Source organism: Pimephales promelas, chromosome 16, assembly GCF_988280905.1.
Source record: "Pimephales promelas chromosome 16, fPimPro1.hap1.1, whole genome shotgun sequence".
NCBI classification, from domain to species: Eukaryota; Metazoa; Chordata; class Actinopteri; order Cypriniformes; family Leuciscidae; genus Pimephales; species Pimephales promelas.
This window is the reverse complement of record NC_142784.1, coordinates 20,897,422-20,923,211: the sequence shown is the minus strand read 5'-3', so window position 1 is coordinate 20,923,211 and position 25,790 is coordinate 20,897,422. Positions and strand designations below refer to the sequence as shown.

Sequence of the window (25,790 nt, the reverse complement as noted above, 5' to 3'; positions counted from 1 at the left end):
TTGAGAAATCTGCCGTGAATCCTGATTCAGGTGAGCGGATTCCTGCACTTCTTCTCTGAGGGCTGAGTGTCGTCTGCACCATCAGAGTGCTTTGACAGATGCACACAGACACAGGAGTTGTAGCCTACTGGGTATAAACATTGGGCGGAGTTGGCTGCCCTTCATCTCTTATAGAGACAATTCTTTAATTATCCAAAAGGTCTTGACTCTTGACAGAAGTTAGGATTTAGAAATATTTTAATTACTCAAATAAGAGATAATTAGAAATGCATATACATCACTTTCAAATATGTGCTATGTGTAACAATATTTAATAGTATATATATATATATAGTACAATATATTAGTAGCCTATAATTGCTGACTGATTTAAATAATTTTCACTAATGTACTCTACAAAAAGGTTAGCAATTTTAATGAGCAAATGATCTTTAAAAAACAGTTAACTGTTACTTACCTTATGTATGGTAATAATAATAAAAGTTACTTTAAAAATTTTTAATTGTTTTATTTAAAAAAGTCAATATTCTTCAGTGTAAAAAATAACCGTGATTTTAACGGTAAAATACTGTAAAAATGCTACAGTGCAAAACTGTGAATTGGTTAACAGAAAGTTTCCGTACTATACACGGTAAATAACTGTGATATAATTTTTACAGTAAAATGAATGTGAAAAAGAACAACTCATTGTATAATTTACAGTGAAAAACCATAAATTCCCTGTGTGACACTTCACATTGGATGAGTTTTTGTTGAAATGGTTCCTCTTAGTTTTATTGTTCTTTTTTTCTAATCAGTTAGCCTATGTACATTAGGGTTTTGTTACATTTAATGTTGTTAAATTAATGTTTATTGTTTATTTTTTTAAATTTCAAGTGTGTTGCCATGCGGTGTTTAATATTTGTGTGAATGACTCTGTGCAGATTTTTTTTATAGAAGTATTCACTTGTAATGAGCTGAGATTTCTCACGTAACTCATCACTGCTGTGATGATTGTTGGTTGACAGTGTATTACAATGGTCTAAAACAGATATCAATACATCAATAAGTTGGTAAATCAACATTTTATCAGAAAATAAAATACGGTTTATAACTGTAAATTTTAAGTTAAGTCTGTAAAACCATTAACGTTCCTAGCGTATTTTTAACGGTAAAGTTCTGGCAATCACAGCTGACGTATTTTTTACCGTAAAAATTACGGTTTTATCTTTTACAGTGTTGTACGTTATAGGGGGAAGAGGTTAACCAACCAGGCTACATGTAGACTAATAGGCTTATAAGGTAACTACATGGGTTAAATGAATATTTATGTTGTTTCAAGAAGATATTTTGAAGAATGTCAGTAACCAAGTTGATGTTTGAAAATCATTGGCCACTAACAACCATTGCCTTCCATGTTTTTCCTACTATGGAAGTCACTGGGGACCAGCAATTGTCCGGTTACTAACATTCTTCAAAACATCTTCCTTTGTGTTCAACAGAAGAAAGAAATTCATAGGTTTGAAACAACTTTATGGTGAGTAAATGACAATTTTCACTTTTAAATGAACTATTCCTTTAAGGTTAGGTTTAGGGGTAGATTCAGGTTAGTACCTAGTTATTAATAACTAAAATAAGTACATAGTATGTGCATGAGGAACAGGAATATTAAATAAAGTGATAGTGATAAAATGACTGAAGACAACATCTTGAGCCAAATTTGACTTAATAAGGCAAAGATGTCATTTATTTGATATGACAGATTACAAAGGACAGAACCATTTGCACTGCTTACTTACAGTTCACATTATAATATGGCGATAAAAGTAACCAAACAATATCTCCAGAAAACTAAAACAATGATAATATTAAAAAAAAAAAATTAAAAAAAAATTGCATGTAGTCTTAAAAGAAAACTTAGGAGGAAAATCCTACAAACACTTCAGTATCATGCTACATGCACATTTGAAAAGCCAATCCTCCTACAAGAGGCAAACCAAATTATATATATAATTACCCCAAACAGGAAGACATTTCATCTGCAGGGAGATGCAGCAGGTACGATACAATCACAAATGTCATGATTCTTTCTGCTTCATAAGCTCAATTGAAAAACAGGGATATACAACTCACATGTGAAGAGAGAAACAAGCTCGCACAAAGCATTGGAATGTTTGTCAGTTTAAAAGTTCCAGCTCAATTCATTTAAATTCAGGAACGCACAAATATACTTGTGATAAATGCATAAGATTAAACAAACATGATGAATAAACAAACCACTAAAAATGAACAAACTAATATTAGATTTGCTAGCAATGAGGTACACATTATCTGATGCCCCAATTGTTAATTTTCCTCAATCAAACCCAAGAATTCACCATGATTTTTTTTTTCTTTGGTAAGTGTGCACATAATGTCTAGGACATCAGTTGTTTATATTAAACTTAAAATCTACAGCTCATCCTCATGAAAATAATAGTAAAATGTAATTTGAGAATTTCATCTATGTAATCATTTCAAAAGTAGCCCTGACAAAAAAAAAAAAAAAAGTAAAAGAAAAGAGTAATGCCCTATAAAGGGATTGCAAAAATTCAAGCATGCCGCTCTCAGCAATAAAAACACTTTATGTTCCTTATCAACCCTCAAATGTAAATCTGAACTCAGATATTATGTATCTTGAGTGCCAAAAATAAATAGTTGTTGGATAAAACAACGTTGGGGAACAGGCACTACATCATAAAAATGTAATCTTGCTGTTTGAGAGACATGCTTTACTGTTTATCAAGGTAAACGTGAGAAAAGAGCAGCAACACAACTCGACAACAGCATAGAGTCCCAACCAATGAGGAATAATTAAACAATGCAGCGAGTTGTTTGGATGAAGCGTTGGCATCCAAAGACGCTTTCCTCGACCCCTTTAATTTAGTCAACAGTAGTCCATATTACACCTGAGGTCTCCTCTTTCCTCTGCTTACCTCCTCTCTCAGTCTGTGGACCACTGAGTTCACCTGCATTTTAGTCCTCAGCCTGTTGACATACATAAAAGTAGTCAGGATGAAAAGATTAACATGAAAACACTCTAATAATAATAAGATGATGATGCTAAACCACCATTTAAGTTGGATTGGTTGACAAAAGAGCAAAAATGTAAGTGTATCACTTCATTAAAGTACTAAAAGACAAAAAGTTTAAGGGTTTAATTACCGCTCTGATCTGAATGTTGGCTGCGGTTTCCTCATAAAAGCTTTTTAGCAATAATATACAAAAAAAAAATAGCATTTTCCTCCTATTAAAGATGCTAAATGTTGTATAGTAACTGAATTACAGGAAATACAAGAATCTTGTTATTGAGCCATTAGCGTTTGTTGATTTGATAGAAATCTGAAAGAGGGAATAGGCCACAAATCACATCCACTCATTAGTTGCTAATGAGCAGTTAGTGAACTGGGATGATGTAATGAGAATAAGCAGGAGAAGGACAGTGATCCCAAGTGACAGGGTTGAGGCGGTGGCATCGGAGAGGATATGACATCAAACATTCACAAAACACTGGGAATTCAAATTGGCTCAAAGGAAAGGGGAAGACAATCAGTAAAAAGCAACACACTATTTATTTGCCATTCCAGCATCATGCCAAATGTTAACAGTATAAACTAAAAATTCATCACTTGTGTAAAAAGTAAAACATCCTACAGACACAGAGGTGCGGCCCGAAAAGAGGCACAAAAGCTCCATTGTCTTTAGTCAATAGTTTAGCGAGATATAAAGCACCGCTCACACAAAAGCTTTTAAACCAAGAAGTTTTATGTTGGTCAATGCTGCAAATTTGCATGACCAATTTAAACTGCAAAAACTCCTTATGGAGGGAATTAAAAAGAGAATTTCAGACTTTAAAAAAACAAACTCATGAGTATAAAGGCCACCAATTTCATTTCTTTCATAATTTCTGGTTAGATTTATTAAAACAAAACTGTTTTGAGCAAGATTTATATTTGTGTTTTTCAAAAAACAATTAAATATATATTTCGAATTGTGTTTTTTTTTTCAAAATCCTGTTTCATTTTTGCTGTTATAAAACCACCAGGAATCGAGTGTGATCCTGAGTTCCCGTTCCTTTTGAGCAATGAATTTCAATGTTTACAACCACTGGATGAGTAATCTTTCAAAATAATTACGTATTTACGAGATTACAGGGGCAGATTTAAGTGCAAGATAGAAATTAACACAAAAAAATCAGATTTGAATGTGCCCAAACGAGTCAAAACTACGGAGCCCCCCCTAGTCCCACTTTGGCAAAAAAAAATAATTATAACTATCTTGTGGCCTCAAGATACTATCTCGTGGCCTCAAGGTAGTAACTCATGGCCTCAAGATAGTAACTTGTGGTCTCAAAATACTATCTCGTGGCCTCAAGATACTAACTCTATCTTGAGGCCATGAGTTACTATCTTTAGGCCACGAGATAGTATCTTGAGGCCACGAGTTACTATCTTGAGGCCACGAAATAGTATCTTGAGGCCACAAGTTACTATCTTGAGGCCACGAGTTACTATCTTGAGGCCATGAGATAGTATCTTGAGGCCACGAGATAGTATCTTGAGGCCATGAGTTACTATCTTGAGGCCACGAAATAGTATCTTGATGCCACGAGTTACTATCTTGAGGCCACAAGATAGTTATAATTATTTTTTTTTGCCAAAGTGGGACTAGGGGGGCTCCGTACAAAACTGTTAATCAAAGCGAGTAAAAAGACTAAAGTCTTAAGTCTAGCCAATTAAATAACTTGAGCACTAGAAAACTAGCAGATTACTCACATATTACCATGATTTTGAAGATTTAATTACTTTTCTATGCCTGAAAAGCATCATTTTAAAATGTCTTACTATTTCCGTGTTTTATAATACTGTGGGGAACCTTGATCATTTCAGACGACTTATTTTACAGTCTATATGAATAAGGGATGGATATTATCTGTAAAACATACCCTGATTTGCACACTGGTAAACTTAATACATTCATTCTGTGTGGCTTGATAGACATTAACACATGATAAACATTAAAATGACATAAAATCTAATAAGATGCCATACAGTCTCTAGAACCACATTTGGTTTACCCTGTATAATTTATCTCTCCAAGCTGCTCTGGGAGAAATGCCAAACAGCTTTCCCCCACAATGACATCCTGTTGGGATGATGTTACAGATCATTCCCATTTACAGTCCACAAACTCACACATTTATAAATGCTTTTGCAAAAAATGGAATAAAATTAAAAGAATGTTTATTTGCTCAAGCAGTTTGTGGCATGCATGGAAAGGGAAAAAGCCATAACCCATATCCAAACACATCATCCCGGGAGAGGTGCGAAATCAAAGAGGTGCATGAACAACAATGAGGGTGATCCGGGAGAACAGTAATTGTGGGATATTAGTCGTGCTGGAGGAGGTGTGCAAGGTTCACAGTGGAAAATGACAGCCAGTGTGAAGCTGCAGACAGAGGCAGTCGGTCCCAGAGGAGGGAAGGACTGTCAGCCTAAGGAGCTGCATTGTCATATGTCAGTCGATAGAGAAAAGCCCGAAAGCAGACACCATCTCATGCCATGAGACATGATGGACATAGGAACATAAAGGAGGCATGAGTGTAGTGAACAGGGAGGGAGAGACACAGAGAGACCACAAAGACTAAAGACTGAAAAAAGGAGGACGTTGATTAGTTGTTAGAAGCCAGCCGAAGTAAGGGACTTCTTTCGAAAAGCCACAGTCTCAAAGCTGGTAATAAGAACAGCACCTGAGGACGGTTGCTCTGAAGAATCCACTGCCGTTCCCTCTCCAGGCTTTGTTTCAGAATCACTCTGACCCGGCTCTAAAATAGGGACGTCGCTGTCCTCTGCATCAAGAAGATATTAGAATTAATTCTGTATTTGGGAGGAAATCATATATTAATGAAATGTTTTGACATACTATTGTCTGGGGTGGGCAGCACTTCGGAATCTGCTGTGTCATGGCTGCTCGAGGTGGTACAGTCGGCAGATTCAGCAGGTACCAACTCTTGTGTTTCACAGGAAGCTGACCCCACCACTGAATGTGAAAAGACACTTAAGTTTCACTTCTAAGAATCACAGAAACTCAGACAATACTAAAAAACTTTGCAAAAAATCAGTGGGCTTGAGCTTTATTTCAATTAACAAAAACTAGTTTTAATAGTTTTAGTTAGTTAGAGATTTGCTTTTTAGTGTGTTACCATGGATGTGGTTACTTGAACGCTAAAATATGCTTCATTTTCAGTTTGTATTTTCAATATGCGAGAAGGTCAAATGGTGATTGTAAAACTTGACTCAAAGACTAGAAGAACACAACGGTACCCGTCTGTATGAGTTCATGGGCAATGGAGTCTAAGTTGAAAGACTAGAATGCTTGACCATGTTTGAGATGTAATACGCCTTATTCACGGCAGCGCCATCTTTGATTTTTAATGAGAATGAAAGCGAGGCTGTGAGGGATAGACTTGCATCTCTTCAATGGGCTGTACTGTTATTTAATGTCTTTTCGGATTGTTCTGCTCATGAAACACTGGAAAAATATCTTTCCAAGAAATGTCAGTTGACAAAAAACTCCCGACAATGTAAGCTGAGGAAAATTGTAAGTAATCTAGCCGCTTTATTCAGCTTTTTACAGCGGATGCCATTGGAAACATGGTAAGTCTATCCCTCACAGCCTCACTTTCATAACCGTCATTGCGCTGCTCTGAATAAGGTCTATGGCAGGTGGAAAAACAAAACATACCCCAGGCTTTGTCTTAACAAATACCACTAACAAGAGAAACTGTGTCTTAAGTAAAGACCATGATTATTTCACCTGTAGATGTACTTTCGTGTCTTTCTGGTTCTTCTGGCTGGCTGGGGGTGGTGGACGTGTTAAGTTCGGCCTGGTTGATCTCTTGTTTGGCTGGACTGCTTTCAGTGCTGCTGGGCCTCAGAGGGCTCTCGCCCAGACTGCTCTTAGGAGAATGCATCTCCATTTCTTCACCCCAATCAGACACCGGCTGGTGGCTGTCTAGTGGGGAGAACGGGCTAAGGGGTTTGGGCCCTTCTGGTGTACTGAGCGTCTCCTGCGGGGAAGGTATGTGGACTTTGGGTCTCGGGGTACGTTTCTCTTTTGGGCTGGGAGTTGAGGGTGCAGGAGAGGAAGGGGTCTTTTCTGTTGGTTTAGCATCTTTCGAGGATTCCTCGTGATCTGCTTTTTCATCTTCTTCCGCGTTTTCCTCTTCACCATCACTGGCATCCTCCCACTCATCTTCATCCTCTTCAGCAAGGCCTTCATCACTCTTCTACACAGCAGGAGAAGGTCAGGAATAAATGAAACAGACTAATTAAAATCAACTTTTCTTCTTTTCTTCATAATATTATATACCTATTAAGTGTTGTTGGACATCTCACCTTGTCTGACAATGGAGCCTTAGGGGTGACGTCCTCACTCTCATTTTCTTTCCCTTTGTCCTTTTCATCCGTCTCCTTCTCTTGCTCCTCCTTTCTTCCTTTCTCCTCTTCATTGTCTCCTTCCCACCGATTATCATGCATGCTTTAGGAAAAATCGTGTCGCTCAATGAATGTTGTTTCAGGAAATGCTCTCTAGAACGATAATATCTCTACCCACAATGCCGCCTGCCCCAAAATAGCAATTGTATTTAATGGGATTGGAATTAAGATGCACTTTTTGTGATTCGATCACAAGTGGTCAAGCTAAATAGAAGGTGTCTAAAACATTTAGCAGGGATGTGATTGTGCAAGTGAAAAAAAGCAGGAAATTCAGGAAAAAGTACCAGTATTACTTTTGCACATAAAGAGCAAGCCTAATAAAATCACTCTATATATAGGCCTAGATATGCAGTGCCAGAAACAATTGGGAGGCTGTCCATAACTTGGTTCTAGCGCGATTTTAAGCACACACAGAACTCTAAAAAAATAAATCACAGAAACGTGCGGCGAATCTCTTACATCGAATCTGCAGTTTGTTGTTTATGATGGAATTCAGTCAGCGCACTTAAACGAAACTATTCGTTTCAGCGATGACTAATCTGCCTAAACGCCTCTGATTGGTCATCACGCTCATAAACGCAATGGACAAGTGTGCGATTGGTTAAAATGCTCAACGCTGCAAAACAAAATCTGATGGAAATGCCGTATTTGGATGGATCGGTTTTGTAGTTTGTTTAACTAATATCATCACTTAAACATATTAAATATTTTGAAACAAATTACAATGACTTTCCCAAAACCCCCCAATTTTTTTTCCCCCCAAAAATTATTCTCCACAATGAGGAGAACTATTGCATACCTGTAGCTTTTGCCCTGACCGCGGCCCATCCCTCGTCCACGGCCTCCCTGTCTGGGTTTGCCCTGGCCCAAGAACTCGCCAAAGGTTGGTGTCTTGGGCGGCCTCTTGCTGTCTTCTGCATGACAGAGATTAGAGCAATATTTATCCTTGAAGGGTGTCATGGGGCTAAGCAAGACCTTACAAAACAATTCTGCATATGAAATCTGTGGTGGAGAGAGATGACCCTGGGCACACAGTAACAGATGGCCACCTGTCATTCTGGATTGTTCAGTTCTCGCGTATGCGTCATGGAAATCTCTTGAACGTCTCAGGCCCAGAAGGAAGAAAATGAATAGCCGAATAAAGTCGTTATTTTTGTTTTATTTCCGCACAAAAAGTATTCTCGTCGCTTGATAAACTTATAGTTGAGCCACTGTTGTCACATGGAATATTTAAACATTTTCATCAATGACTTTCTGGGCCATCAAGTTTCAATCCCTCAGGAGCCTATGTAGCAGTGATCCACCTCCCAAATTTAATCAAAAATATCTTCATTTGTGTCCAGAATATGAACGAAGGTCTTCCGGGGTTGGTACAGCATGGGGGTGAGTAATTAATGACTTAACTTTCATTTTTGGGTGAACTAACCCTTTAACCAGCTGCTTTTAGGTACATTGTGATGTGACCATCAACATGCATCACATATATATTATACCTGTTTCTAGCAAGTTAAGGTTACAGGGGTCCAACTATACGTGACTTCACCTGATTTACAGAATTGTACCTCTTTCATGTGTATTTCTCTAGGGAGCAAGGTGTATCTGCACCTCTTTCTGATTTATCAGCCTGTTTTGGTCGACTGTTACTATGATGTAATAAGGTGGTAGTAATAAGAAGCTCAAGCGCTCTTCAGCCTTGATGAGAACTATTTTTCGTTAGTGCTTTGTGTGTGTTTGACATTCTGTGTAGGTTCTGGAGATCATGATATACCACAAACAGATGCCTTTCTTCAACCTGTGAAGTCACCCCAGACCTAAATCTAGGAATTGGATGACAACTAGCTTGACTAATGGCGATATACCCCCATATCTATCCATATGTGCAAACTTTAGACTTAATGTTCTCTTAACCAATCAGATTTTGATTTTGTACGATTTTTTGTTAGGTAGAGTGGGCTTTCGACCTCTTTGTGAGACTAAAATGGACGCTAGCTCTAACGATGAAACTGCAAACTATTCTTCAGTAAATTTGTATATATTTGATTGAACCTCACGACTTCTGGTCTTATTTCATCATATCTGGTTCTGGGTCCTTAAGCTGTTACCCCCTAACAGAGCCATCCAGAGAGCTGCATCTTGAGATAATCCAATCAGATACACACCCACCCATTATAATTTATTATGAAGGAATGTAATGCAATTAGAAGCTATCAGTGCAGGAACCGCTGTTTGCTTGCACTCAGACCAGGGCCAATATGAAGAAGGGTAAAGACACACACACACCATTGATGTACATGGGCATTGCACCCCCTAACTGCTAAAAGACCACAGCATAGAACATCACCAAACAGCCGAAAAGACAAGTTTCACAAAGCAAAAACGTCATAAGTGTGTATATGTAACTACTCTATATTGATTGTAGTATGACAGACTATTGATTGTCTGGCTGTATAAAATAATAGACACTTCAAAAAACATGGTGGTTTTTGCAGAACAGGTGTCAGGTGGTCACTCTGTGTGTGTGTGAGATTTACCTCTCCTGTTGCTTTGTTCTTGTGTGCCCTCTCCGGCCACAGCTGAGTCCTCCTTGAACCTGTGAAAACACCTCAGGGTCACTGGCTGTCTTATTCTCACCCAGTCAGCATGCATTACTCCTAACCTAACCTTCTCTGTCTCTCTTTTTAGCAGTTTGACAGAAATAAAATTGTCAGAGCTGAAATTAAAGGGATAATTCACCACACAATAATAATTCTGTCATAATTCACATAATTCCAAACCTGAATGACAATCTTCTGATGAATACAAAAAGGAGAAATGGTAAATAATGTACTGGTCTCTTTTCACCATATAGTGAATGTGCAGCATTCATTTATTCTTCTCTGTTCAACAGAAGAAAGTAAGACATAAAGGATTGGAACAAAATGAAGTGGAGTAAAACGACAGGAATAAAATTTGAGTGAACTGGCCCTTTAAGAGTTCAATGACTCTATAGCATATTCATAGATATAATAGTCAGCATTTATGCCTTTGACACTCACATTGTATCCGTTTTCTGTGCATCCCACTCTCGTTTCCATTGGCCAGTTGCGTTACGGTGACGAGCCAGCCGTTCTTCATCAATCTTCTCTCGCTCCTTTTTCCAGCGGAGATACTCGGCTCTTTCTCTACCCGTCATGGACAATGTCATATCCACTGAGCCTCTACCACTTGGCCTACGATTCTGCTATTAGATTGAAAAAGAGTAGGAGAGTTTGATAAGAAAAAAGAAAAAGTAACCCAGTAAAACAGTTTCTGAAGAAAATGAAAACCCTTCATAATGTTAGGGTATTGTAGGTTGCCAGGGTGTTTCTATGCAGTTGCTAAGGGGGTCAGAGTATGTTTTGCGTGGTGTATAATTGATTTTCTGGTCTCTTTATACTACCGTTAAAAAAAGTTGGTAGATTTTTTAAATGTTTTTGAATGAAGTTTCTTATGCTTTCTTAATTTGATTTAGAAATACAGTGAAAAAGTAATATTACGATTAAAAATATTTTTTTTTCTAAATGTATACATTTTAAAACATATTTGTTTAAATAATAATCAAATAAATAATACAATTATTCTAATATGATGATTTGGTTATTATATTATAATGATATATTATTATAAATATTGGAAACAGTTGCTGCTTAATTTTTTTTAAGGATTTTTTGAGACAAAGTTCAAAAGATCTTTTTGTAGCAATGTTGTACTATCACTTTTGATCATTTTAATGCATCCTTACTAAATAAAAGTATTAATGGGGTCTTACTGACCCAAACCCTTTAAGCGGTTTTGTATGCATCTTGTGTATTAAGCTAAACCAACGAAATTCAAAAGTTCAGTACCGTCCATTCTTTCTCAACCTCTGCACCAGTCTTCACATTATCAAAGTCAACTCCACCCCAGTTGCGCACATGTCGTCGGCTTCCCTCCTTGCGGTCAATGTCTGGGACTGGCCCACTGCGCCGAGGGTCATCGAGGAAGTTCCTGATGGGGTTTTTCTCTCCCTCAGCCTGCAAAAGATAAATGTTTATAAATATATCAAACAGATAATGGCTGCTACATTAATAGTAAAAAAAAACATTGAGTGCATCGAAACTTACCTTTTGACCTCTCTCATATTCGGCAATCTTTTCCATCTCCTCATTCATCTTCTCTATGTTCTGTCTTCTTTTCTCCTCCCACTCCTGAAGAGGAGAAATTGGATATCAACGGCATATCAACTCATAAAAAAATGCTTCTGTCGATACTAAATCTTTGTTACTGTTTTGAAAGATCTAAAATATTCAAAACGAACATTCATAAAAGAATACTCAGTACTGGAAAATTCCTTTTATTTATTTAAACAGCAATGTTTCCTCTTACAACGATATAATATATGCTTGAAGAAGCACCGCTGTGTATAAATAATAAATTTAGCATTCTACTTTCTGTACATTTTGCACACCTCCAAATGACTTTGTAAGTGAATATATTACAACAATGTTCTACAATATCTCAACCACAAAATCATATAGAACATGTCAATAGTAACCTTTGATTTCCTGTCTGAGCCTAATCCTCCTTGCGTTCCTCCTCGTCCTCCTCCTTGAGTTCCTCCTCTTCCTCCTCTCCGCCCCGCTCTAAAGGAGTGTTCAATACGGGGAGGACCCTCTCCACCTTCACCATCCTGAGATTGCCTTTCTGGCCACGGTTCGCTTTTGTTTGGACGAGGCTCTCTTCTTCCCCCGCGGTGGCCACCTCTGCTCAGCCGGCCTGATCCGGTTCTGTTGGGGGGACTCTCACAGCGAGGCCAAGCAGACTCTTCTTCTTCTGGACCCTGGTCACCACGATTACCAGCTGGTTTCCTGTCATTCACCAAACGCTTATCCTAGAAAGGCAGGGTAAAGTTTTTGTGGATTCTAGTCCATGAGTAAAAAGCTCATGACCTGTTTTTTTCGGATACATTCATAAGCAGCGTAATTTTAGTATTATTTATATACAAATAAAGTATTTATTATTTTTAACAACTTATAGTACTTACTCAATATTTTAAATCAGCTTTTATAATTTCAGTTATCATTTTAAACTTAAAGTTTAAGCACAGTAGTCTTGTAGTTGCCAAGACACCATTTCTAATTTTTCCAACCCGATCTCACGAGAATTCGTACAAATTTTACGAGGTGGCTAATTCGTCACAATTCGTACGACCTCACTCGTACGAATTAGTACGCTTTTGCTAAATCGTACATATTTTACGAATTGGCCAATTCGTATGAATTCGTACGAATGACCTACCCCTGACCCCGTCCCTAAACCTACCCATCACGTGGGTTTGGACAAATCGTATGAGTGAGGTCGTATGAATTAGTACGAATTAGCCACTTTTTAATCACTCGTACGCATTCGTACGAATTGTTTGTGAGATTGCGTATAATTTTTCACAATTGCTTACGTTTTTAAAGTCGTTCTTAAATATTATATATTTAAGACTTAATTCAATTCAAAACTATTTTTAATTACAAAACAGCCTATAACATATTACCATCAACAATATCTGCGAATCAGATTGTTTTACAGGGCAGCGATTCCCATGTCCATCTTTCTAGTTTAACAAGTTTATTTTCTAAGAAAATTCTCTTATCCCTCACTTTTCAGTTACTGACAGGCACGACCTTCACAGACCACGATAGGAGGCTAAATCACAGCTGCATGGGCCATCTGTGATCCACTGAAACTCTACAGGTATTGATTAAAATGCTCTACAGCTAGTCTCAGCCTTCCCCAGGTGGGAAATTAATAGCTGTGAGGTATGGGAGTGGCAATTAACTTTTACAGGCTCTTGTTCACTATTAAAGCTGATGCAAATCATTAGCAGTCTTCAAAATCAAACTTGATCCTTTATACTTATCCAAAACATTCTCACATATCCAGTTCCCATATTAATGTTTTAGTTTTAAATGGGCATCTCTCTGATAAACGATGGACTTTAGGGCTTTAAATATATATCACAATTCTTTGTAAGGGTGTGCAATATGTCTCATGTCGAAAACAAAAATAAATCCATGCAAAATGTAAATGCATTCATGCCTCCTCTGATCTGTATTAAACAGTCTAAGAACATCTAAGTAACACTTTTTTTTTAACCTTTTTTGTCAATATACAACACTAAGAACTAATTCTTTTTTTTTTTTCAAAATACCTTAATATTCAACACTATTATTGACCTGACTGTACTGACACTGAGTGAGAACTGAACTTAGCTGAACAATGACATTTTTGCAGAAATGCTTTATAGATTAAATAAACTAATTAATAATCTTTACAATGGAACACTGAACTGAGTTACTTCAGCGGAACAACAGCAAAAATCCATTATTGTCCTTTCATCACTGTAAAGCTGCTTGAAAACAATCTATATTGTATAAAGCACTATATAAATGTGACTTGATTTGACAATATTGCATTGACACTGGTATCAATATAGTTATTTCCTACAATTCAGTTAATGAAGCAGGTCATCTAAATAAACAGAAGTTCTTATACAGTATTTCTCATGAGTTTAAATCAGATAAAAAATTAGGCAAAATGCACGAGAGATCGCATCTGATGGAGAATCAGTGATAATGTAATATTCTATGAAATCATTCTGCCATCTGTCTTTACCCCAGCTGGTTTAGACAAGTCGACGGTCACTGAGAAGTTCTCCTTCTCCGTCTTTCTCCGATCCGACTCAGGCTCATGAGGGCGGGCTTTGCGAGTTGTTGTCACAGCGATACCCTCCTGTTCAGCCTTTTTCTTATCTTCCTGAATTTCCTGGTGAAACAAGAGAAAAGAAAAGTAAACTAAATGAATTATTAAAATCAGATCAAGTTAAAGCTTTGAATCTGAGCATCTCAAGGGCTGAATGTTAAATACAAAGAATACTAAAAATAAACAATACAAAATAAACTAATTGGCAAAGTGGCAGCAAAATATCAGATTTCAGTATCCAAATTCACCTGATATCTCTTGACCAAAGCCTCATTCTTCTTCCTTAGAGCTTCAATCCTTTTGTCTAACTCAGCATCTTTCTCCTCCTTTGTTTTTAGATCCACCACAGCAGACTGACCAAACGGGAAGAGAGATATGTCACACAACTGTAGCCAATACACAAGACAGGAATCAACTATGTGATTACATTTTTCTTCATTGCAGTGTTAAAACACTGGGTCGATATTTTCAACATATGTAGACCAGATCTGCTACTGGGAATAATTTGTCCATGAATTGGCATTTTTTTATTATGTTTAACATAAAATATAATTATATAATCAATTCATATAATAATACAAACATAATTAATGTATATATGTGTGTGCGTGTGTGTGTGTTATTCTTGTGGCAAATGTCACATGATCCATCAGAAATAATTCAGAAATCATTCTAATATGCTGATTTGGTCATCAAGAAACATTTCAAGAACATCTTGTATGATAGTGATGATATTGAGCCTCACCATGGCTGGAAGCCTGTCCTAAAACAAAAAGTAGAGAGATGAAGAAACTCCTATACCTAAACGGGAAGAGACCAAAATGAGATGATGCAATGGCGTCCACAACTATTATTATTTTTATTTTATTTATTTTACAAATGTAATTGCATGCGTGATCACGACTCCATTCAAATCACACAATATTTAGAGAGGTTGGCATCATCATAAACCCTCTTATGAACACAGACTATATAAATCCCTGCATAAGCGTATTAGTGAGAACACAACACTAGAACATGTGAGCTAAACGTCTGTATAGACGAATCCGGCGAAACTACCGGAAGTAAGCGGGCGCCATTACTGAGCTGTTGCTGGGTAGCGTTGCGCCATTGCCTTCTATTGTTTTAGTTGCAACTTACGTCCACTGGAATAAACAGCTCGCGATTTACGACTGTCACTAACGTTACAACGTTAGCCCTTGTATAATGTCGAGTGGGTAAACAGTTTCCGTTATAAAGTGTTTCAATGGTGGCAGTAAAATTTCAATTTTGAAGAGAAAACATTGTGAATACCCCGGGTCGACTGCCCCTGTCTGGTGCCGTACGGTTTACACAGATTTCCTGGGCGAGTACAAGACGCGGACATTCGCGTATAATAACAATTATTTAATGACATAAGTAAAAAAATATAATAAATGTGTGATATAGTGATCAGCAAAATCTCCTCTCTTGTTATTTTTTCTATTCAATATGGTCATTAAATGGCTTTCCTGAGCTGAATGTAACGTTATGTGACATAATTGTTCTCCTGCTGTTATATTGACCTCTTTCCATGGTTTAAAAACAGTAGTTGGTCGATATTATGTATACTTTCTAGCTGTAACGTTACCTTACCCATGCCCGTTGCAATGTAAAAATGAGATAAATAATGCACACAAATGAAAAACATGAAATTGTTTATTTGATTTCATTTATTTATTTATTTATTTATTGTTGCCAAATGGACAGATCTTTTTTTAGTTTCCTCGGTAGCAAACGTTAGCCTAGCTAGCTTGCCAAGCTATTTTCATAAAGTCTGTAAGATCGTTTGTACCTTCATCTGTGACTGGAGGCCAATGTCTAACATCATCAACCCAACAAGTCTGCCTGGCTGTAGCTGTCATCAAGGGTGCGTTATCACCTTATCTCCGAGGTTTGTTTACATACCGGTGCATATGTCTATGCCGGTGTAACAGCTCAGTAATGGCGTCGCCACAAGATGGCAGCCTACACAAGAACGCTCGTCGGATTCGTCTATACAATGGCAGTGCGTTCACAGTAAACAATGTAACTGAATGAATGTGTGGACTATCACAATGTATCAATATCATCAGAGAAGCCGCCAAGTGACTATGTGCCCTATTCAGCAGCCATGCTCAAGTCGTTTTTTATTTATTCAGTAAAACAAAAAGGCAATTGAAAATTACATAGAGACACACTCCAGCATATATACATTCATACATTAGACCGTAACAAATTCGCATCGTTTTACCTCTGGCAAGTGCAGCGCCCCTAAAAGTGGCTTGTAAAGTGCACTCGATCAACGGAGACCGATTACTCAATCTACTTCCGTTAACATTAGCTTCCACTTCCAGATGATGTGAGCGTCAAAAAAAGAGAGGCGGAATTGCAAAATAAAAGTCATTTAGTGTGGCATTTGACTTTTTTTCTTTCTTTTTATTTTTTTATTGTCTATGGATTTGACCGTTTTGATTTGCTACACCTGGTGGAGAAAAGCACGAAAAGGGAACAATTATAATTTATTAATTATAATTCATTTTTTATTAATTATTTTATTCATTAAATATACATTGACAATTACTTACTACGGAGTCTTATTTTATTTATTTATTTATTTGTATAGGTACAAAGCATGTTGATGACCATTTGTACAGAATACAAGATTTATGTCCGTAGTCCTTAGGCAGGTGCACACAATAACAAATACTCACTACACGAGACTCAACTAAAAACACAATACATAAAAACACATCACAAACATTACTAAGAAAAATGTTTACACACTTGATTTTGTGTTTAAACCCCCTGGATTAAGCCCCTTAAAAATACAATGGATTAAAATGAAAGCGTGGTTAACGCAATGCATTCAATTGGTGCAATTCATAAGCTTTTTGTTTCAAAAACATTTGACATAATTTACCTTCCATAAGCAAGAAATATAAGATTTCACACCATAAAATATGAAAAAAAGGGTAACATAACATAAAATATGGAAAAATGGGTAAGCACTACTAAGCAGATCATGGTCCTGAGTCTTTTAGGCTTACAGCTCCATCTGCTGGAAACAGCAAGGATTCCCAAAGCAGATCCATCCATCCGCAAATACTTATTAAACACGTGTGTGTGCATATATGTTGTATATAATATATATATATATATATATATATATATATATATATATATATATATATATATATATATATATATATATATATATATGTGTGTGTGTGTGTGTGTGTGTGTATATATATATATATATATATATATATATTAGATTTTTATTATTTATTGTATTTGTTAATACTGTATTACCTTTTTATGTTATAGCAATCAATGGCTCTTTTCCGTCAAACCAAAGGATAAATAAAGACTTCCAGTGACCTGTGAATTACCATGGTGGATCTGCGCATGCCCACAACATCGAAGGTAAACAAAGAGGAAAACGCGCACCCGGCCTGAGTCCTGCTTAAAACATTAAACGCTGCTCTTCTATCGGCCTTTCTACCTGATCAAAACATGGATGTTATATTTTCATGCCGAGCCAGTATTTATTATGACCAAGGCGGTAGGAAATACATGGAGGATTTAGTGACGATGAAGCAGGAGGATGAGCCGAGTGAGGATGAACTGGACGCCGCTGAACGTGGCGAGATCGCGGCACCAGCAAAAGACCAAAACCACGACGCCTCAATCCAAGACTCCATTCCTGGATCTATCACTGTTACCTATGTTCAAGATGATGATCCTAGCTCTACTCTTCAGCAGGCGTCGATGCCCACCTCGTCTCGCTCGTCCAAACACACCCGTGGTCCGCGGGCTGTGTCTATGTTCGCCGTGTTCGACGGACATGGGGGTCCGGACGCTGCGCGCTTTGCTCGCGACCATTTGTGGGGCCACATCAAAAAACAAAGAGGCTTTTGGTCTGATGACGACGACGAGGTGTGCGCGGCTTTGCGAAAGGGATTCATCTCTTGTCACCATGCCATGTGGAAAAAATTACGTAAGTTGGGATATTGAACGTTAGATTACATGCATATACAGTTCTCGTTTAACGCTGCTGGGTTAAGTCCCTGCCATTTTGGACGTGCATTGCAAGGGAGAGAGTCGGAGCACATTTTTTGAATGAGGACTGCAACTGCAGATACATCCCGCCAAAATAAGTTGCACAATCCCTGCAGGTCACACCGAACAATTTCTAAACATCTGAACTTAAGTGATAGTCTCATGCTTACAGGCAGAAATCACAACTCAACACTCCTGACACTTTTCTAGATGCACACATAGCATTTTTTCTGCCAATTGAAACGGGTTTTTACTCAAAGAAATGAACAGATGTTTTAAGAAACATACTTTAATGTACATTATGTACATTCACATAATATGAATACTGTAATTGTATCAGTTAAAAAAATTAAATCTGTCAAATGCCCTCATGGCACCGCAAATTGACAACACGTGGCTAGCGTGTCATGCAATAGCAAAAGAACAAGAAAACCAAACAATAAGGACAACACAGACAGTATATGTATTAAATACACAACATTTAATACATATGAACAAAAAGGAATGGAGCAAAGTTAAAGGGATCGTTTACCCAAAAATGAAAAATTTTCCCCCATTGACTTCCATAGTATTTTTTCACGGTCAACTGTTTGGTTCAGAAAAAAATGTGTTTGGCAGAAGAAATAATTTCATACAGGTTTGGAACAACTTGATATCTAATTGATTCTGCATTAAAATGATAATTCAACCAGAAATGTTCCATGTAAGAAAACCACAAAGCTTTGGAATGATGAGGGTGAAAAAATTAGGAACATTTCAGGTTGAATTATCCTTCGAATGCAGAATCAATTAGATATGAATAAATTTTACAATTGGTCAAAATAATTAAGATCATATAATCACTCTGAACTTAAAGGGATAGTTCACCTAAAAATGTTCCTAATTTATTCACCCTCATCATTCCAAACCTGAGTGGTTTTCTTACATGGCACATGAAGAGTTGAAGTGGAATGTCTAGCATGGGTGTTCCTGGACTCCATGCACTTCCCGTGTAGATACATTTACATTTAGACATTTTGCAGACGCTTTTATCCAAAGCGACTTACAAATTAAGAGTAAATTAAGCGAGTCATCGTGAAGAGGCAAAAACAACGCAAGCTTGGACTTATTTCATTTTTTCTTCCACATCTACAACAAAATCTTCATTTGTGCATCTGTTTTAAACAGAATAGTTAAGTAATCACTGATCTGTTTTGAAAAATATAATCTGCTTTCTTATAGCGGAATGGCCAAAGACGGTTACTGGACTTCCTAGCACATCAGGCACAACTGCAAGTATCGTCGTAATACGACGTGACCGAATGTATGTTGCCCACGTTGGGGACTCAGCAGTAGTGTTGGGGGTGCACGATGACCCCTTTGACGAGGTGATTGGAGCGGTGGAAATTACGCAGGACCACAAACCTGACCTCCCGAAGGAAAGGCAGAGAATAGAGGGGCTCGGTGGCAGGTGATTTGTTCATTCAAGCATTCAAAGTCACACACAACTAATCTGAACAAACTGTATTCACACACTTTTGGTACCTTCTGCTTTTGATAAAATATGTGTAGAGGCCTGTGTTAGCCACACAGATGGAAGAGATTATTTTGTGATTTGATGGTAGACTTTCATGTTTTGCTCTTTTTGGGTTAACTTTAACATGCAACCATCATCGTCCTTTTGTTTTATGACTCAACACTCATCAAGAAAACACAAACTTCAACCATGTGTGTCTGCAGTGGTGAGACTGGTTTTTGTTTGTGCACCCAGAGCTTTAAAAATGGGACAACATTACCAGACATGCTCTCACATTTGTTCTCATTTACATAATCCAAAATCAAGCTTTCTTTGTCTTTTAGGCACAATACACGATATAGACCAACATTCAATATTAATGTCTAATATTTAAAAAAAATAATGTTTTTAAATAATGACTTAGAGTAATGATTAAACTTCAGTGAACAAATTTTATTTGAGGCTTAGTTTTGGGTAGCACAAGGAATGAATATTTTTGGTCAGCATTTTTTTTGGTATATTAAAGAGACACTGCATTTTTTTTTTCTCCAAAATGTTTCCAAAAAAAAAAAATGTTTTTAAATAATGGCTTAGAGTAATGTTTTTGGTCAGCATTTTTTTTGGTATATTAAAGAGACACTATGCAATTTTTTTTCCAAAATGTTTCCAAAAAAATAATGTTTTTAAATAATTTTTTTTGGTATATTAAAGAGACACTATGCAATTTTTTTCCAAAATGTTTCCAAAAAAATAATGTTTTTAAATAATGGCTTAGAGTAATGTTTAAACTTTAGTGAACAAATTTTATTTGAGGCTTAGTTTTGGGTAGCACAACGAATGAATATTTTTGGTCATCATTTTTTTCGTATATTAAAGAGACACTATGCAATTTTTTTAGCTTAACTGAACAGCTTTGGAGTTATTGAAATGGTTATGACTTCTTTCGACTTCTTTTATAACCACTAACAACATATATTAGATCCCCTTAAATGACAAATTAAACAGAATGTAATGTTGTATACTATTTACTACAGTAACATTAAATACAAGTACTCCACAGCAACTCTAGGGGTCTCTGTTTGACAAAAACGGAATTCCTGCATAGTGTCCCTTTAAACTTAAACTCTGATGAGATCCACAACTTATCATTGTCCCATCTCTCTTCTAGTGTCATTAAAAAGTCTGGAGTCAATCGGGTCGTGTGGAAGAGACCCAGACTCACCCACAATGGGCCAGTGAGAAGGAGCACCGTCATCGATCAGATCCCATTTTTGGCTGTGGCCCGAGCTCTTGGTAAGGTGCACATGAGGATTAAGCTATTTTGTAACATGAGGTAATCTTTGGAAAAACAGTGACAATGTTGAGTTTCAATGCATCTGACAAGTCAGCAGAGACTGTGTACTGTCCTACAAATTGCAACATGCCACCATGATAAACTGTTCTTTAGCAACAACAAACAGAATGTGGAATTGCAACACTGGCTGATTAGAGGTTAAGCAAGGTTTTCAGGGCTCGGCAATAAGGACTGTGATGGCCTGGGGCCAGTGTAAATGATGCTCTGGACATTTAATTGAACTTCATCATAACACACCTGAATGGACAAATACAAACACAAATGTATCATCAACAACATGCCCATGAACAGTTGGGAAAAAATTAAATTTCAATATATTAGATCCCAGCATTATGTTTTAATGTCGGCGTGAAATGGAAGTTGAGATTGTCATTTTGTCCTTGTTGTGACGTATATCCGAGTGAAACGGCTTCTGAAATTAGAAAAAAATAGATTTCGTCCTTCGGGAATTGATTGGATCGTTGGAGGCTGGGTGTTGCAAACAAAACGTTTTTTTTTGTTGTTTTTTTTACAGTTTTTTGTTGTTGTTCATATTCAGTAATGTAATGCACATGTCTTCAGGTGATCTGTGGAGTTACGACTTCTACAGCGGAGAGTTTGTAGTGTCACCAGAGCCTGATACTGCTGTTATCAAGCTAGATTTGAAGCGGCACCGCTACATCATCTTAGGCAGTGATGGGTTATGGAACATGGTATCGCCGCAGGAGGCTGTGTCTATTTGTCAGGACAATGACAATGCCAAGGTGAATAGGTGTAAATTGATGCTTTAACTAAGGTTGTAATCGTCTTTCAAAAACATTTGCTTACCTGAATGTTTATTCCAACAGGCGAAGAACCAAAAGGAAAATGTTTCAAATGCAGTTCTGCTTGTGAACCATGCCTTACTGAGATGGCGTCAACGCATGCTCCGTGCTGATAATACCAGTGCCATTGTTATCTGTTTGGAGCCGTTCGGGACATCCAGTGAGTGCTTGCCACCTTATGAGATTGTGTATAATCTACAGGGACCAAAGTGTGGCTCTATTCCCGAATCTTGCACTGACTCTTTGCCAACTCAGGTTAGGAACGTTTATGATTTTCTAATTGACAATACAACAGTAGTGTAGATTAAGATGAAAAATAACCCCACACTCAAGCTTCATATGTGGTTCCTTCTTTTATAGGTCCCTGACACTCAAGGACAGCACATCCCAGAGAAGAAAAATGGCAGCTGTGATACAAGCGCAATATTTGAATCATCTCCTGAAAGCCTTACAAGCTATGAGGACTTGCCTTGTAATGACTCAATGGAAAATGAGGCCAATTGTGATAGAGTGCCTACAGGCAAACGGATGCTAGAGGATTCCTCGTCGCCTGTGCTGAAGAAACCACGTCGTAGTTTGTCCCAGTCCCCTGTACATGAGTCCTCATGTACATCCTCACAGAAACCGAGCATACAGTCCTCTGCGAGGAGCGACGGCGAAAGTAATGGTCAAAAACAGTCTGAAAATGTCCAGAAGCTGCTTCAGCAGCATGGGAAGACTACTGTATGTGTTTGCTGACATTTGTGGTCCTATTACAATGCAATCTGTACATTCAAGCTGGATAGACAGACTTTATTCATATAGTTCATACAAGCTACTGAGAAACCAAATCCTGAAGCAAGTAATCATGTCAAAAGAAAAATCACTAACTTCCATTCACAACACTCATATTTTAGTGTGTTTTATGTATGTTTTACTTCAGATTTTGAAGACTAATGAAAAGAAAACGTGTTTTGTTAGATTTTAAACGAGTTTTAGTTTTTCCTCCATTTTTGTAATACTTCAGGTCTGTCAGGTAGGCATGATTGGTCAACTAGGGATTTTTGCACTTTAAGTTGAATTTGTGCAGTCTTTTTTGGAAGATGGGAAGTTTGTGAAATATGACCAAAAAAAAGAAACGGTATCTTCTGAGAAGATAATTCCCTGCAGCTTACATGTCATCTGTTTAAAAAAAAAGTTCATCTGCTTGGGATCAATGTTATTGTTTTTCGTGTCCATGGTTTTACTGAGTAAGAAGAATGGTGGATCATGTGTAGTGTTCCCTTATGTCTTAACCCTTTGTCATAAGGTTTAATGTTATATGCAAGCATGAACTTTATTAATTATGCATTATGGATTTTAAACATTACACTTATTTGAATGTTTCCAAGTATTTTATTAACTTTGACAAATTCTCCCATCAGAGAAAAAAAACATTCTAAACTGAAGGTGCTGCTATGCTAAACAGGTCAATAAAGTTTTGTTTTTTTTACAACAAAAACTGTTTGTTAATTAAATCTTTGAACTTGTTGAGAGGACTAGTGAAAACAAGAAATAGGATTTTAACATGATAGCATATTAAGTTATTTTAATATTACAGGTTTAAATATTTTTAAGTTATGCTTTGAAGTTTATTTATTTATTTTATTATGCCTGCAAACCGTATAGAGATGACATAAATGATATACAACTTTGCATACAATATGAAAAATATATCAACAATATCTTCAATACAATATAACAATACAATGAAGCTCTTATTATTTACTGAGGATCAAATAATGTTATGGTACATTTTAAGTTCTTATTTTAAAAATGGAAAAAACTAGTTTGCTGTTGTTGAATTTACTTTTATGTATATAAAATTTGCTAAGAAAATAAATTAAATTTATCACAAAGCAAGCTTTGTTTTTAGGTCCAAAATCAAAGTATCCTAAAATAATGTCTTTAATGTTTACAGATACATCTTGCTGGATATTATCTTTAATACATGTGTCAATTTGTCCATAGTTCAGTACAGAAACATGACCAAAATAAATGATTAATAGTTTACGTGTAAACTTAGCAAAATTAACATCTTTAATATTAATTTTATATTTAATCAAATCACAAAATATTTAACAGGGTAAAATGTTTTTTATTATTTTGAAAGACACTTAATTTTTACTTTATTAGTAGGATTTTTTTTTTCATAATTCTTGTTGTAATGAACATTCAATTAAAATTTTTAAATAAATGATTCCAGTAATGTATCGCGGCAGGAGACTCGAGAGTAATGCTTTAAAAGTTGAGAACAATGGTTGAGAACCACATTTTTTTTCCGGAAAAAGCCGAGGATGAACGAAGTAGCTCGGCTAGTGATCATCACGCGATATTTCGATGTAAATAAACACATCAGCGTGACGTGAGGTAACATGCAGGTTTATTCGGGATGCTCTGCGCATTTTTAAACGTCGAAATGTTCGAATCGCGAACCAAATAAACCTTTCTATAACACTCCACCATGTTGTGAATGTTAATTTTAACGACACATCAGAATTGTTCAGGGAACAAAAAAAACCTAAACAGCTCCTGCCGCCCCCGATTGGTCAGAAATTACTAAATGCCCGCCTTTGTCATGAGTCTATTGGCTACTTGTCTGCTATGCTCACCTCTGATTGGCTGAAGCATCTGTTGTTTCCGCTGCATGTCAGCTTCACTGTGGCGTTTTGTGAGGACCTCTGTTGATCCGAATTCAAAACACAAAACCTCGGGTTAGTGCAAATGTCTCTTCTTTAATCATTCACCTGCATGTTTCTAGCATACCTTATGTATATATTTCTTTCAGGAAGTCTTATAAGTTATTGTCATTTGTTCAGTTTATGATGACAGCGGTAACGTTAACGTGGCTAAGCTAACAGACAAACTGGAAATAGTTGATATGATGAAATGTCTTGTACTGACACAACTGACAGCTGACACACTATTGAGCTCTCTTTGGACATTGTTTCACTATAAATTATTTTAAATTTATAGTTAAATGTTACTAAATCAAGAGTTACTCACGTTGTTATACTTGCAAGAATGTATTTACATCCTATAGTTTGGTTGTTTGTAAATATTGCTTCAGAGTGTTTTCTTTTGTTTATCTCGCGCAGATGTCTGTTGCTATTATGTGCTCTAAACATTTACAGGATCAATATTTAATAGGAATGTGCCTATGGTGCAGATTAAACTGATCCAGGCACATCTTTGCCTTATTTGTTTACATCCATCTGCAAGGTGGATGATCTGCAATGATCATTTGTAGCCTAACACTTCTGTTGAATTTGGGGTAATAGAGATCATAAGGAACAATGATAAGCAGTACTCAAAAGGGAGGCATCTCTGCAGTAAAGTTTAGAGTAATAAGCATGTAAAAAGTATGACCTTATCTTCTCATACTCTGGTCCAGCAGGATACTGAGTGGTTGGCCATGGCGTCTGACTCCCCGCGCAGACCGAGCCGCTGTGCTGGTGGGGTTGTGGTTCGAGCCCAGGCTGCAACGTAAGAGCATCATTAATCGTTTGTGAAATTAAATTTCTGTTTTTTTTTTTTTTTTTTTTTAATTTGTAAAGCCAAATGTTCAGAATTGTAAATATTAAGATGTCACAAACAAATAAGGGACGAAATATTTTGTCGCTGATCAAGCTATCAGTATTGTCTGGTCTCTTCTTGTGTGGTTGTTTTTTTTTTTTTCTTTGACAATTGGGTTTACTCTTTTGCAGAGAACAATCATACATGGAGAGCGTAGTTACGTTCTTGCAGGATGTAGTCCCTCAGGTAAATGCATTTTTTGCATCTCTGTGTTTAAA

General features: G+C 36.9%; 3 protein-coding genes across 8 annotated transcripts in view; 2 read left to right on the top strand and 1 right to left on the bottom strand.

Moving 5' to 3' along the window:
- Window positions 1-1,694: 1,694 nt before the first annotated feature.
- Window positions 1,695-16,632, bottom strand: ccdc9 (coiled-coil domain containing 9). Of its 2 annotated transcripts, none has more exons than XM_039670948.2 (15): window positions 16,516-16,632; window positions 15,010-15,065; window positions 14,513-14,617; window positions 14,178-14,327; window positions 12,067-12,402; window positions 11,636-11,719; window positions 11,378-11,545; window positions 10,550-10,734; window positions 10,046-10,104; window positions 8,314-8,428; window positions 7,416-7,557; window positions 6,835-7,306; window positions 5,941-6,057; window positions 5,768-5,866; window positions 1,695-3,006 (listed from the first exon to the last, which is right to left on the bottom strand). In XM_039670948.2, the coding sequence occupies exons 2-15, from the start codon at window positions 15,010-15,012 to the stop codon at window positions 3,002-3,004; spliced, it is 2,040 nt and encodes a 679-aa protein (XP_039526882.2). In that variant the 5' UTR covers window positions 15,013-15,065; window positions 16,516-16,632; the 3' UTR covers window positions 1,695-3,001. The 2 variants fall into 2 exon arrangements, with proteins under 2 accessions (XP_039526882.2, XP_039526883.2); XM_039670949.2 differs by having other exon boundaries at window positions 10,550-10,731.
- Window positions 16,633-17,667: 1,035 nt separating this feature from the next.
- Window positions 17,668-23,458, top strand: ppm1da (protein phosphatase, Mg2+/Mn2+ dependent, 1Da). Its single transcript, XM_039671219.2, has 6 exons — window positions 17,668-18,264; window positions 19,548-19,776; window positions 20,990-21,114; window positions 21,737-21,918; window positions 22,003-22,233; window positions 22,339-23,458. Exons 1-6 carry the CDS (start codon window positions 17,781-17,783, stop codon window positions 22,714-22,716), a joined length of 1,629 nt encoding a protein of 542 aa, XP_039527153.2. The 5' UTR covers window positions 17,668-17,780; the 3' UTR covers window positions 22,717-23,458.
- A 916-nt stretch (window positions 23,459-24,374) lies between these two features.
- Window positions 24,375-25,790, top strand: part of bcas3 (BCAS3 microtubule associated cell migration factor) — a 222,501-nt gene continuing 221,085 nt past the window's right edge. For 4 of the 5 annotated variants that reach the window (XM_039671017.2, XM_039671016.2, XM_039671014.2 and 1 more), the window contains exons 1-3: window positions 24,569-24,710; window positions 25,394-25,482; window positions 25,704-25,758. In XM_039671017.2, coding sequence (XP_039526951.2) covers window positions 25,412-25,482; window positions 25,704-25,758 — 126 coding nt within the window. In that variant the 5' untranslated portion in view covers window positions 24,569-24,710; window positions 25,394-25,411. Of the gene's footprint in view, window positions 24,711-25,390; window positions 25,483-25,703; window positions 25,759-25,790 lie in introns of all 5 variants that reach the window. The other variant, XM_039671015.2, reaches the window with a different exon arrangement.